Raw genomic sequence first — 15,637 nt, 5'->3', positions numbered from 1 at the left:
CAACAACTAGACTGGGTCCAGGCCGTGGGAATTAGCTGTTGCCAGACCCAGTCTCACCAATCTTCAGTAATGTGAAGCAAGAGCAAAACTATGGGCTTTGACCAGCAGTGGAAAGGAAGGCCCTCCACATTAATGGATCCTACACTTAGCTCTACTTTCTAGATAGGATATTCTTCCCATCTCCCAGGGACAAAGCCCTTTTGTCGGTCTTCCAAGAGCTTCTCAAGGCTAAAGAGTGATCATCCAGTGGAAGAATACTGGAACAGTTAAAACCTCACGCGATCATACAAACACTCCTTCCGTCAAACTCCATTGATGAGATTGCAGACTTGCAGTTTTGGTTAGAGGGAGAGATCGTGTTCACGAATCTCCTGAGTGTAAATGATCTGACGTATAAGTAGGCTAAATCAGGGGTTTGTAGAGATGCTATGTGCTTTGGGCCTTTGCTGCCCGCTGATATTGCTCTGTAATCAGGTTTTCTTCTTTCAATAAATTTGTGTTCTTTTGTGAAAAAAAAAAATCCATTCAGTTGAATAAGTACTCAAACCCTGGTCTGGATGGGGAAATTTAACCAAAGCTTCTTCAAATGCTCAATGATACGGGCAATATCTTCATGTGGGAGGTAATTCTCTCAGCCCTATGTTTGGTTGCTCGGCATAGACTCGGAGAGTAGTGGAATAAGTAGTCAACAGGTAGAAGACAAGCATTGGATTTGCTTGGAACTTACCTCAGAGAATAGTGGTAAGTAGTGTTTGGTTGTCAACCTCGTACAGTAGTGGTAGGGGTGTCATTAACAATATATAGAGAGAGAGAAGAGAGGGAAGAGAGCGAAGAGAGAGAAAGAGAGAACAAGCATAGAGAGGGGATAAGGGTGAAACATCAGCAGATATGCAATGATTAACCAAGAGACTTCTCTAGGAATCTGCAGGGATTTCAATGCTATATTGGCAACCAAACAAGGAGTTTCGCTGACGTGGCACCCAAATGCCAAGCAAAACCCCTAAGCCATCCCGGCTTCAGGGCAATCAAACATACCCAACCGCTTCAACAAAGGATCTTGGATTATCCAAAAGGTTAAGAGGGACACAAAATGAAAGTTCCTTCTCCTCCTCTGAAGGGACATTCTAAGCCCCATGATATCACCACGAAAGACAATTCATGGCTCAAGATCCAACTTCAATGAGGCTCTATGATGTGATCCGGTAACCTAGGGCCCACACAACTCCAAGATCACAAATACTATTGGCAAGCATTAACACCTAAAGAGTAAAGACCCAACAACTAGGAATCTTCAGAGCAAGACTCACCAGTCGCCACAAGGAACATCAAAGTAGATAAGCAACACTAGATGATATATCATTTTCTTTTTGAATGGTTATAGATGATGCATGTTTATTGTTATAAAACATATGTATTTGGCAGTTTAACTTATACATAAATGCTCTACACCAGTCCCATTCTGAGATCATATCCCCCAAAACCAACACTAGATAAGCAAGAAGCAACAAATAACAATATGGAAGAAGGAAACAAGCACCAGTGATCTGACGGGAAGGTATGGGTACATATGATAGATGTGTTCTATTGTGGGTAACCCGTGAGGGGACAATATCTTGGAGGGATACTGGTCTAGAAAGATTAAGATCAATAAGAATGCTCACTGAACATATAGAAACAAACAGCTAAAATCCTAATAGGAATCATAGTTCATACAGAAAGAAGAAAATAAAATAAAATCCTAATGAAAGAAGAACACATTGTTTTGTAATTTGCCTGTTAGGCTGCCTCTCTCTCTCTCTCTCTCTCTCTCTCTCTCTCTCTCTCTCTCTCTCTCTCTCTCTCTGTATTTGGTTCCATTTTTTATTTCATCAGAAACACCGAAAATAAATCAATTTTTACAGGTACATCATTGTTGTTCATAAAAAAAGTGTTCATTCAAGAGCCTTGTAGATGAAACTGATCTGGAGGGGATCCATATGAAGACCAATTATTTCCATAACCAAGTTGCTATGCTAGATTCATGGATAATACTGATTACACTATAAATTGATCTGAGCATTGTAAATTTCCAGCTGCCTAATTGCATGGTATTATAGTCAAAGGTAGTTTTTTGCTCAAGTGATGATTTTTAGTGCATATTTCTGCTTATTTTAGTACTTCATACGTTTTTGGCATGTTTTCATTTCTTCCTTCTCTTTTCAAAAAAAAAATAAAAAAAATTGCATTTGTTTTCATACATTTCTGTTTACAAGATTCTTTCCAAATGAAACTGGCACATTTCCGTTTCCATGCTGACTGAAACCAAAATCAAAACTGAAATTTAAAACCTTGCCTAACAGCACTCCGCCCTCACTATTGTAATACTTGTTTGGTATAAGATTTGCATATAGTGGACATAAAATTGAAGTGTCAGTGCTACCATTAGATCAGTTTTTTTTTTTTTGAATCGTAATGAGAGATTTATTGAAAAAAGGACCAAGATGATCCCAAAAAGTACATCAGAATAAGAGACAAAAAGAAAGGATACTTAGTAAAAGTAAACCCTACTATCAGCAACCGTGGATGGTCAGCCAGGTCTCAGACCCCAGCACAGAACAAAAGAAGCATCACAGCATCAAGACTAACAACTTTTATTCTCTTCGCATAACACCCAATCTAAAATCAAATAAGAAGATTCAAGGAGTGTTTGACTACAATATTTCCAACTAAGCACGCACTCAAATCTTCAATACTATGCGAAACATCACAGAAAATTAAAACCACCCAAACTCTCTCAATTTAAGTCCAAAATGAGTGAAATTTGTACCAATATGAGATCTTCAAATTGTCTTTCAACTGAAGAAAACATCATTAAAGAATTCAATGGGATGAGAGAGTTATGGTCTGTTTTGTAAACATAGAGGTATGGATTAAAACATCCATACCTCTCTCATTTTAAGTCCAAATCAAATGAAATCAATCTCTATCTGCTCATCTTGAAAATTATAGACACAATATTTGGAGGCAGTTTTCATTAGAGTTTATCATTCACTTGTTGAGTAAGTCAAAACAAACTGGAGCCTCCAAACCTTTATCGACTCAAAAAATTGTAAATTAATAAAAAGATTGACACATAAGAAAAATATACGAAGAGATAAGAAGAGATGCGTCCACCCCCTAGTTCCAACTGGTCCAGGGGGGACTTATACTCCGTGAAAATGATTGTTAAAACTGACACCATACCACTATACTAAGTTAAGTATTATTGAACGTTCAAATATTTATTTGAACGAGTTGTGAATCGAGCTTTAATGAGTTCGAATATGCAGAGTCAAGCAGTTCCGCTTTCTCGGTCCGAGAAGTGCATTGTTGGAACTGGGTTGGAATGCCATTCCATGTGCAAGCTAGTAAACCATGGTTTCACCAATCACGACATCAATAACAAAAGGGCTACCATAAAACCAGCTAGCCAAAATTTCAGCAGGCCATTACAAAACCATTAGGATATTAAGTTTCGTAATCCCAGCTTTCTTTGACAACCTCAAACAATTCAAGGATTGAAAAAATTATATATATCCACAATTATAATCATCTTTATTAGTAATTAATCATGGGAGACATTATAAAGTAGCATACAATTTATGAAATTTCAAAAATTAATTTATTTAGGATGTAACAAGTTGGGTTGAGCTGTAGTGAACCAACCATCCATCTGTCCATGCCAACAACTTGAGTTTTGCAGCTTCATCTCGTCATATAACAAGCAATTTTCTTTAAACAACTCGGCAAGAAATGACTTGACAACAGCTCTATTTAGAAAAATCGTATTGTACGGGACGATTGGCTTCACTAAATGTTGAAAGCTGCACACTAGCCAGATTCAATAATTTCATATTTTACAACTTAGAAGTTAGAAGTGTTGAAACCAGAATAATAGGTGATTAACCTATTAATCATTGAAAGTAACGTAATTTGTTAAGCTATGAAGTTGTCCACCCTCACAGTTCAGAAGGATCAGCGTCGTCTTTGAGCAAAGCGTAAAACAAAGCATGTTTGGTCCCTCCTAGACACTACCAGATCTCTTTGATTTAATATTAGCCTATGCTCTTTTACATAATTTGGATCAAGTAAGGGATCATATCAGTAGAAGAAGCCTACTCAATACTTTTCATTTACAAATCTGGTGATGGAAAAAATGCTGGAGACTGCTATCAGAAATTTATGAGTTGAATCTGCATTCAAAATTTTCCCCATATGAATGTGATGTGTATTTTGACATTTATCAAATAGATACACTTGCCTTCTCTTTAGTCAGTACTGCAGACGAAGCATCAGGGGGAATCGAAGGCCAAACTCCTGGCTTGGGCCAAGGTAGCATGCTTAAAGCAGCACTGCTCAAAAAGGGGGAGATATGTTCAGTACAGAGATATATTGAATGTAACAATGAAAATGATGGAACATTAGAAGGAGCCTTCCACAATTGTCACTACTGCTGAATTAAAATATAATTCAATTAAAAGGAGCAGTCAAACACGGTGGAATGAAGTGGTGTGCTGAATTACTGTACATTTGATCTACGAGGATCAAATTTTACCTGTTGACAGGGCTTCTTTCGATGTCCATTCCATATCCAATCAAATATGCAAGCCTCATAAACTGCCACATCGATAGAACCTTTTCAATAAATGCCTCGTTTGGAAAAATTAAGATAAGGAAACAAAGGATATCCTACAAAGCTAATTGGATTGGATTAGATAAATACTCTGCATTTGCATATACCAATAGAGCACAAACTTTCTTTTAATGTATTCAGGTTGTCAAAAACGACTGGGGCCTACTGCAATGAATCCATACATATGTCTGCATGTAAGAACCAAGACCTCTTCTACTACTGATCCTTCTGAGTCCCATTTGGTTCTTGAACAAATGGATTTATGAACTGATTTGTTCCTTCATCAAGGCTGCTATGCATTATTATTACCTAACCGCAATGGCGCAATTTAAGCTTATTAGCTAATAACTTGCGAGACATATGAGGTTTACCTTAACTCGACTAAGTGAATAAAGATCTCCGTGAAGACGATGGAACTCCTTTTCAACATCAGGTGCCACAAGTCCACTATCATAGTGTGAAATAGTTGAGTTGATCAATGCTAGGCAAGCAGTTATTACCCATACTTCACGCAGACAAAAAGGTAAAATATTCTGCACAATAGCAGAAGAAAATAATAGTTGAATAAGATAGACCAAAAAAAGTTCTCTGAGGTCCTTTAAACTTATGGTAAAACTAAAAATGTAAAGTATCACATACCTCATGCTGTGCCAATGCCTTAGAAAAGCTGATTACAAACGAATAACCCCTTGACGCAACCTCAGCTGGACGACTAAGCTTGAACAATAGCTGCAAAATTAAGATATTAAAAAAAACAGAATTTTTGTTGGGACATGGAATTCTTCATTCTTTAAAACTCGAAGCCACCATAAACAAAAGAAATTTCATGATAAACGAGGCTGCTTATTAAGACTTAACCAAAGCAGGCACATTAACATAAAAGTTTCAAAACAGAGGCTCCATAAGGGAAAGTTACGAAGTTTCCAGTCATAATACCAGCATTAAAACCAAGGAAGCACAATATATGTTCATTAAAGCATGTTATTCAATATGAATGATAATGGCAACGAAGAAAGAAATTAGTGACAGTGTATGGAAATCATTACTGTGTGTTCTAAAATGCTCTATGTGATTTCTTCTCTCCGCATTTGAGTTAGAAAACATAAACTAAACTGAGATACAAACTTAATGTGGAAGGAATAATATCTGTATAATGCGCGCACGCATAAATGCATTTACAAAGCACAACTATCTATTAAGCAAGACACAATATGTAACATTTTGAAGTTATAAGAGCTGCTTCTCTAGTAAAGAGATTCACTTTTGATAATTAATCAGAGTGACAGTAAAATAGTTGATCCACAATTATTACGAAAAAAATGTGCATATGAAGTAAATTAGTTTGAAATTAAATACTTTGAATTGCAGACTTCCGATACACCATTTAAGTATCTCCAAGAGTCCAAACAAAGAACAGATTGATGAAAACCCCTAACCACTAGTATGCCCCTAGTATCAGTCGGAAACACTCAGGAAGAATGTTGGTGAGGGAGGTAACATCTAAAGTGTAATTCAAACTTTCCTTTGGCCCACTTCAGAAGCCAGTTCATTATGACAGAAGTTGAAACATGGTTTTAAAAATCCACCGATGTGTAAATTTCGGACGACATGTGTCGACTTCAGTGGGGACTAAAGCCTGAAGTTCGAATCCTTGCATACACCCACATAACCAAAAAAAAAACCCCATACTTCCGCTACACCATTTAAGTATCTCCAAGAGTCCAAAGAAAGAACAGATTGAAGAAAACCTCTAACCACTAGGATGCCCCTACTATCAGTCGGAAACATTCAGGAAGAATGTTGGTGAGAGAGGTAACAACATCTAAAGTGTAATTCAAACTTTCCTTTGGCCCATTTCAGAAGCCAGTTCATTATGACAGAAGTTGAAACATGGTTTTAAACATACACCAATGTGTCAATTTCGGACGACATGTGTCGACTACAGTGGGGACTAAAGCCTGAAGTTTCATTCCTTGCATACACCCACATAACAAAAAAAAAACCCATATATCCAGAAAATATTAACGCTCATTCCATTAATAAGATAAATTTAAAAGTAAAAGAATGACATGATTGCCAGTTTTCAAAACATATGAAATATTTATATTTAGAATGAACCTTAGAATTCCATACATGCGAGACAATATATATGTCACTAGGTATTTGATCTTGTTAAACCATTATGAACGGTTTCTAAGTTTCTATTTGTGTGTATACTAGCATATCTGAAGTTTCATCTCAAATTTCCATCGTTTTCAGGAACTTCCATAAGCTTTCATGATTTTTACAAGTTCATCATGGACATCAATACACTTCCATAAAGTATTTTCACTTCCGTAGGGATCTAAGTCCAGATCAGAACCGATGTTTGATTCCTTGATTGAAAGAATTTATTATGAAAAGGTTAGACATGTTAAATTCTCTTAAAATAGCACAAATAGGTAAGTTTTTAGACAGAAAGTTTGGAAGATAAGAGCACCCCAAGCAACTACAAATGAAAAGCAAACTACAAAAGAAACTAAGATGTAGCCTTACAAGGAACTTGTGATAAATGATTCATCAAGAGAAAGGGTGCTGATGATGGGCAGAACAAAAGGACGATTTTTTGCTTTTATAACAAATAGTTCTTTAGTCAAGTTCACATTATATACGAGTGAGGTAAGCAAGAAACATGGCAGTAAAACTAACACACCTTACATTGACAGGAAAACAAATACTGCCTAAACTCAAACTCTCTAAATGAATCGTCCTGAACAATCTGTGACAACGGCTTGTACCCAGGCTTTAGCAAAGCTGCTTGATCATCACCATGCTCCAATCCTCCAAAATCCCTCTGTTTCATAGTTTGAGCATTTACTGCATTTGCAGACACAAGTCAACGACATCAATACCACATGATAGATACAAGAACTGGGGAAGAAATATCCCTGAGGAAGCACATATGTTGATTGAAGCACCTAGGTTTGCTAACTTTACTGATTTGATGGATATAAAATTTTCTTTTAATAGTTTGATGCATATAAATATAACATATCAAAACTGTAAGCAGCATTTCACGGTTATAATATTCTACAATAACGACGATATAAATATAACAAATCAGAACTGTAAGCAGCACTTCCTATTTAGAGTATTCCAGAACAACAACATCTAGTGCTGACCATGGTTTTAAATTTCGGTTTCATTTCGGGAATTTCGGACTAAATTTCAGCCAGGACCGAAATTTTATCAAAATCGAAATTTAAAACAATGATGCTGACTAACCTAAGATGTGAATGGCATGCTCACTAAATGATTTAGAAATTCATCAATTAAATAAACTCAAGCATGTCATATATAACACCAACAGCCAAAAGGTTATATTCAAGAGTGGTAACAATAGACAAAAGATGTTGTCATAATGTCCAAAGCACTACTAAGGTATCATTTTCATTTGTATGGTTCGCAACTTTGCATCCTTATTGGATGGTCAAAAAATGTATAATTATTGTGACAATTTTATTGCATGCGTGCAAAATATTATATATTCAATTAAAAACACACCGCTTAAATTAATTTATAATTGCATCTTTGCAACAAGAAAATATTTGATTAAGAAAATTTGTTCTATTGCAGAGGCAGGAGAATAAGTGGACCATGTCTTTATCCATTACAAGAAGGAAAGAGATATATGGGGCCAAATCCTTAGGAGATTTGGGATCTTGTGGAAAGATGATAAGATTCTCTACAACTCAAAAGGGTTCCTCGCCCGATAATCCTTTTATAAAAAATAATTTTTAAGAAGAATATCCACTTAAAATTTATCAATGTTTAGTTAGGAAAACTCTTGACGAATAATCATAGTCATAGGTGTTTTCTTTCTTTAAAAAATATAATTAACGGTCATTTGAGCCGGAAGTGCAAGTCCCACCCACCACTTCAATAAACCTCTTCACAATTTATACATGTTTAGTTAGAGAACCTCTTGATGAATAATAAAGAGGGAAATATGATCTCAATGTCCTTTATGAGTGATTTTCTCATTCATGCATAAATTTTGCAGTGAACAATTTGATCAACAAGCCATGCAAGTGGAGGATAAAATGATTAAACAACATCTTATGAATTGGAAGGGAAAGCAAAAAATTGAAACCAATAGGGTCAGTTCAATCGACGCAACAACTTTGTTGGTATATGATGTCTTGAACTTAAGAGTTCCTTCCAACCAAAAGGGGATTAATGCACATCTGGATCAATGAGCCCCAATAGCTCCTAAGACACCTCAACCAAAAGGGAGCAGCAAGAAGAATAAAAAAACCCAGTGAAACTAGGCCCTGTTTGTGATGTCATAATATCATCCATCTTGAAATCAGTAGGAGGAATAGCGGCCACCATGGCCTGTTCATAAAGGAACTTTTGTAATGCATAATGACTTTTATTGCTTGGGATGTTAGTCGTTGAAAATTAAGAAGGAACCTGTGTAACACATAATGACTTTTGTAGCTTGGGATGCTAGTCGTTGAGAATTAAGATTTGGTATTGTGATTTTTCAAGAGAAAGCTCTACTTCAAGTTTGCCCTGTAATTAACCCCTCGGTAGTTGAGAAGAAATGAGAATAATTAACAATAAGTTAACTCTTAGAAAGTCTGTAGTATATTTAATCAAAAGACGCAAAGATTTACCAATCAAGCTCCTAAGGTTCCAAAGAATTACCCGTGAACCTCTCAGTTCGCATGAAAATAAATAGTAGAAGTTTGTAACTCCATCATGAGGACCTAAACGACTATCACTTCTGAAATTCTTAGAAAGTAAGATATGTTATACACACACACAGATATATATATATATATATATATATATATATATATATATATATATATATATATAGGGATTTGCTAGGGACCATAGCAAATCAAAGCAGGAGTTAATGCTAAGTTAGAGTTATGGAAAACTACTTTGGAATCCAAAGGTTTTAGACTAAGTAGGACTAAGACAGAGTATATGGAGTGCAAGTAATGTAAGGAGGCGGGGCGAGGATGTAGTAAATATGACTGGACAATAGGTACCTAAGAGGGATATCTTTCGCGATCTTGGTTCAATCCTACATAAGGAAGGAGAGATTGACGAGGATGTTAACTACAGAATAAGAGTAGGTTGGATGAAGTGGAATCATGCTTCAGGAGTTCTGTGCGACCGTAAAATACCTACCAAGTTGAAGGGAAAGTTTTATAAGACAGTTGTGAGGCCAGCCATGCTGTACGGCTCAGAATGTTGGGCCACCAAGAAGCAGTATGTGCATAAGATGAGTGTAGCAGAGATGCGAATGCTTAGATGGATGTGCGGCCACGCAAGGTTAGATAGAATTAAAAATGAAGACATCCATAAAAAGGTGGGGGTGGCACCAATTGAGGAGAAGATGAGAGAGCACCGCTTAAGATGGTTTGGGCATATCCAACATAGTCCTTTGGATGCTCCAGTGAGAAGAAGTGAGTCGTGCCAAGTTGATGGAGTAAAAAGAGGTAGGGACGGACCGAAAACAACTTGGGTAGAAACAGTGAGGAAAGACCTGATGGCTCGGAACATAGCAGAGAATATGACCTTGGATAGGAGAGAATGGAAGAAAATGATCCATGTAGACGAACCCAACTAGTGTCAGGATTAGACTTACTCAATTTGAGCCACGCAGACTCCTTTACCTTCTTCATGAAATTTTTCTAAATGATTCATTAGCCGACCCCAACTAGTTTGGGACCAAGGCATAGTTGAGTTGAGTTGAGTTGAGCTAGGGAGACCATCACAAAAGGCATTTCGAGGCTGGGCTGTTGCATGTGGGAGAAGCCAACCAGCTCACTTTTCAGCAGATTGTCTTATTCGTTTAATTTGTGTGTGTGTGTGTGTGTGTGTGTGTGTGTGTGTATAGGCAAATGATATCAGCACAACCATGGTTTGATAATATGCACGAGCTCACCTTGTCGCATATGCTTTAACCAGCTGTTCAAAGGCCTCTGACAGCTTGTGGGGAATTGTTACAGGTGGTTAAGCATATAGGACAAGGTGAGTTCATGCCTATTATCAAAACATGGTTGTGCCGATATCATTCGCCTATCCATATACCTATGTCTATGTGTGTGTGTCTGCGCTCGTGTATGCACACACAGACATGAAGTCGCACGCGCACACACACACACACACAAATTTATGCTTGTACAAGGCTTTAAACGAGAACTATTAGTGAAAAATCTACAATGACAAACAAGACTAAAATTCCATGAGACACCTGTTTCCAGATAGCAGAGTTCTAGTTCATCATATTCACGTAATGCATCTTCGTGAAGATGAGCCACTTCGAACATGAAAGCTAAGCTCTCCTGCAAACAAATGGAGAAAATATAAATCCAGAGGCTATATTATGAATAGATAGTTTCATTAATATAAGCAAATTTGGAGGCAGTAACATGATATATGACTGTGAGAAACAACCTTCAAAATGAAAAAATTACAAAAGCTCCACACTGGCATGAAACGTTGTTCACTAAGCTTACGAATCTCATCTTCGTAGAATTGAACACGTCTATCCAATGTATTCCTAATGGATTCCACAATCTTAGATTCCAAATCTTCCCAAAAGCTCGAATCAGCTCCATGCAAATCTAATTTACAACACCTGAGTTACATGTAAAAGGCCAGAACAAAGAATATAATTCATCTCATTAGGCATAGTTCAAGCTGAAAAAGGTAACCTACTTTAGCAATGATGGTTTTGACACAATTGTAATCCTATAAGTAATATATGAGATTATGAGAAGGATATGCATCAAAATAAATTATTACAAGAGAAAAAGAAATTTCCAACTTAAAGCAAGCATGTTTGAGTAGAAAATAGAAAAGTAACAATTGTGTTACTAAAAAATTAAAATAATCTCAAATGAAAGCATGTAGGGCATTGTCGCATGCATACCTTCCTCTCTTTTTTGAGCTAAAATCAACTTCAAGTTTGGCATATATTTTCTTGGCCAACTTGGTGTCCTGGTCATTGCTAGGGTAAGCTTTTGACACAAATACGATAAACCATTCTCGATCTTCATTTTGAACAATTAATTTTAGCCGTGGTTTTAGGATGGTCCTGAACTCATCAAGGTCCTGGACATGGAAAAAGAAAAACATGTGACCGCATATATATCAACGCAGAATTACATGTTTCATTAAAATCACAAGGGGGCACATTACAAACTAGAATATTCATCAATCATTATGGTTTTTTTTTTTTTTTTGGGGGAATGGAACATCAATCATTATGGTTTAACATTAATTTTCCCTCCAATCTAATACATAAATGTAAACCAAACTAGAAACAAGTTAAAACCACGCAAATATGCTGTTACTCGTGGTTTAATTTTCAGAACTACATAAGTTGATGGGAATCGCTAGCGTCCATCGCAAAAGGCATTTCACGGGTGGTCTTTCGTATATCAGACCACCCATCCCGTGAATGGAGACAAAAGCTGTTGTCTTCATTCACGAGGTGGCTGGTCTGACATGCGACAGACCAGCAGCGAAATGCCTTTTGCAAGGGACCCTAGCAAATCCCTAAGTTGATATATATTCTCTAGCTCAAAAAATCTATCTGAGCTCGAGCTCAGAAACCATTTACCTTAAATATATATAATATAATGAGAAAATGGTTTCTACACACAAGTGTAGATAAGTTATCTACACACTAGCTTAAATTACGGTGGAGGGCATATTGTTTGGGTGGTCCAAACCATTCATTTGATTGGCTCTCACATAGATAGGGTGTCCACAAAAAATCAGCTCCATAGGATCATCCCAACCCTACGATTTGTGGAGGTCAAATGGACGTGCATAAACCTTCACAAATCTGTCCATTTTTTGCATCCACGGTTCGAAGGGTTAGGATGATCCTATGAATCTGATTTTTTGGGCACACCCTATCTATGTGAGGGCCTATCAAATGAATGGTTTGGATCACCCAAACAATATGCCCTCCACTGTATTTTAAGCTAGTGTGTAGATAACTTATCTACACTTGTGTGTAGAAACCGTTTTCTCTAATATATAATATACATATACGAGAAACTATATGGTCCCTGATCAGGCATGCTCGTGTAAGTGGTACGACGGTTCAAAACAAAACATGAATAGAGTACGTGCGACTGTGTATTGGATCAAATACCAAGGGTGGCGCCTCTTGCACGAGCATGCCCAATCAGGCACCGTATAAAAACTCATACATACATACATACATACATACATACATATATATATATGTATATACATACACACACACACACATATACCTACACATCACTATTTTAAAAACTCAACTAGTCAATATTGACTTGCCCAAGTCATTTCGACCCTATCAAGTCAGTAAAAACCCACTACGTTTATTAAAAAAGTCAGCAGATCAATCATTGATGCGCTCGAATTGAGTCAGCTTGACCTTAGGCAAGTTCAGGTCCATGTAAGAGTTTTTAAACACTTGTGTATATATATGGGGTTTGATTATGCCATAAGTTGATAACTTATATATACATGCATACATATACATATACATATACATACATATACATGCAAAAGCAAAATAGTCTCACATCCGTAAGGTGAGATGGATAGGGATTGGTTATAAGGGAATGAGCACCCTCCCTCTAACGGCTAGCTTTTAGGAGTGAGTTCTACCTTGTTAGATTCCCTCCAAATGGTATAACTCCCGGGAAGATCTAGGTGACCACGGTGTGCCTCCGAGGATGGTGGAATTCCCTCGGAGAAGATCTCGTAGTTCCCACGTCGTCAATCCGTGGAGGGGCGAGATTGTCCACGTTGCTCCTGCGTGGAGGGGGAGATTGTTGGGGTTCCACGCAAAAGCAAAATAGTCCCACATCGGTAAAGTGAGATGGATGGGGATTGGTTATAAGGGAGTGGGTACCCTCTCTCTAACGGCTAGCTTTTAGGGCTGAGTTCTACCCGATTAGATTCCCTACATTATATATATATATATATATATTGTGGGGAATCTCACACACATCTATATATTGAGTTATGTGAGTTTTAAATAAGCCCCACACATGTATTATGAGATTTTTAAGTAATAAGCAAGTAAGGGTGTCAATTTGGGCTCGGGCTCGGAAGCTCGCTCGAGCTCGGCTCAAATCCTTAACGAGCCGAGCCTGAGCTAGGCCAGGCTCAGCTCGGCTCGGCTCGTTAAGGATTTAATATATTTAAATATATATATTATATATTAATATATACACTAAAAGGGTTGTCCAGGGAGTGAAAGGGGGAGGCAAAATATGTCACTTCTATTTTTGGAACCCCATTTGTTGCTTGGACGACCCCCCGTGGTGTAAAAAATAGTCAAATTACACTGGATAGGGCTGTCCAGGGAAGATGAGGGGGTGTGAATATATCATTGCCCTTTATATAACCCGAGCTCGGTAAGGCTTGCGAGCCGCTCGCAAGCCGAGCTCGAGCCCGAGCCGAGCTCTTGAGCTTAACGAGTCGAGCCGAGCCGAGCTGGGCCAAGCTCGGCTCGGCTCGTTTACACCCCTATAAGCAAGTCTTTAAGTCAATAAAGGGTATTTTGGTCCAAAGGTGTTCAGTTTTTTTTAGGGTCTTAGAACTTTCTAGTTCTCTTCTTTTTCGTTTATATTGTAAGCCCTATGACACTTTTCTATGATTTTATGTTATTCTATGGACGAATGAATGAAAAACAATTTTCTCTTGCTTTCTTGGAAATCATGGATGTGAAGTCTATTTTCCCTAAGGTACGATGCCTCGGAACCCCTTGGTGCGATGCCTTAGATTTTGGTTGGTGAGATTTCAACATCCTATCTATCTATTTCGTGGTTTTTTTTTTTGTTTTTTTCCCATAAACCACCTTTCCGGGAGCCCCAAACCTCCATTGATCTTACCCAACACCTCTCTTGCATCATTTTTCTACTATCTTCTACCCCAAACCCCTAGAATATCCATTAAAAATTTTCCCCAACCATAGAAACATCATTCAAATCTATCTGTATCCTGCAACCTTTTTGTTTACTCCCAAAACTAATTTTACACCTTCCTGGCATCCTTCGATAGCTTCTTGGCGTATGTTTGCACCACCGAAACCTATGCTAAACCCCATAGAATTATTTCCTCAAACTAATCACCTATTTTCGGAGCCAAAACCCTAATTTTCCCCCATCTTTTTCACCCCCAACGTCCCTTTCAAAGATTCGTCTTACATCAATTTGGTTTCAAAGCGAAGTATCAATCATTCTCTCGATTGCTCTAAAATAGATTTGGTGTCAGACTGAATCATTAGTCCTTTAGATCGTGCCGCATTAGATTTGGTATTAGAGCAAAATATCAATACTTCCTTCGATCATCCTACATCATCTTTGGTATCAAAGCAAAGTATTAGCCCCTCTTTCAATCGTCCTTCGTCATATTTGGTATCGGAGCGAATCATCAGTCTTTCCTTCGATCGTCCTATATCACATTGACTTGTCCAAGTAGTCCTATCGAGTTAGTAAAAAAACCCTATGTTTATTTAAAAAAATTCAGCACAATAATCATTGACTCGCTCAAATTGACTTGATTTTACCTTGGGCAATTTCATGTCCATGTAAGAGTTTTAAACACTTGTGTATATATATATGGGGCTTGATTATGCCAAATAACACCCCCCTCCCCCCAAAAAAAAACACACACACACGCAATGGTTGATATAATAGATTATTGTACGCCACCACGTGCTTGATATGATAGATTGGTCATGTACCACGGCAACAAAGGTTGTGCCATCTTTGTTGTTATCACCATTCGTACTGGTGGGCTGCTATCCATTCCCAACCTCTATTAGCATCTCAATCATTAGCCCTTTTTCTTCTATTTGACATTGAGAAATTTATTTTCATTGTCAAAACTCGAAAGATAGGGGAGAAGGGGTAAGTGAGAGAAAGAAGTGGAGTTGCGGGCTGGTGGTGGTTCATGAGGAAGAAG

General features: G+C 37.6%; 1 protein-coding gene across 3 annotated transcripts in view; it reads right to left on the bottom strand.

Moving 5' to 3' along the window:
* CLUB overlaps positions 1-15,637 on the bottom strand; it is a 45,973-nt gene that overhangs the window by 20,424 nt on the left and 9,912 nt on the right. For all 3 annotated transcript variants that reach the window (XM_077387123.1, XM_077387124.1, XM_077387125.1), the window contains exons 3-10: positions 11,589-11,770; positions 11,111-11,294; positions 10,908-10,998; positions 7,344-7,507; positions 5,291-5,380; positions 5,023-5,184; positions 4,574-4,635; positions 4,280-4,370 (exon numbers count right to left, since the gene is read on the bottom strand). In XM_077387123.1, coding sequence (XP_077243238.1) covers positions 4,280-4,370; positions 4,574-4,635; positions 5,023-5,184; positions 5,291-5,380; positions 7,344-7,507; positions 10,908-10,998; positions 11,111-11,294; positions 11,589-11,770 — 1,026 coding nt within the window. The remainder of the gene's footprint in view (positions 1-4,279; positions 4,371-4,573; positions 4,636-5,022; positions 5,185-5,290; positions 5,381-7,343; positions 7,508-10,907; positions 10,999-11,110; positions 11,295-11,588; positions 11,771-15,637) is intronic.

The sequence above is a fragment of the Tasmannia lanceolata genome, unplaced genomic scaffold, assembly GCF_043159265.1.
Source record: "Tasmannia lanceolata isolate RefF3 unplaced genomic scaffold, GAP_Taslan_0.1 ptg000008l, whole genome shotgun sequence".
Classification (NCBI taxonomy): domain Eukaryota; kingdom Viridiplantae; phylum Streptophyta; class Magnoliopsida; order Canellales; family Winteraceae; genus Tasmannia; species Tasmannia lanceolata.
This window is presented reverse-complemented; position numbering and strand designations above follow the sequence as displayed.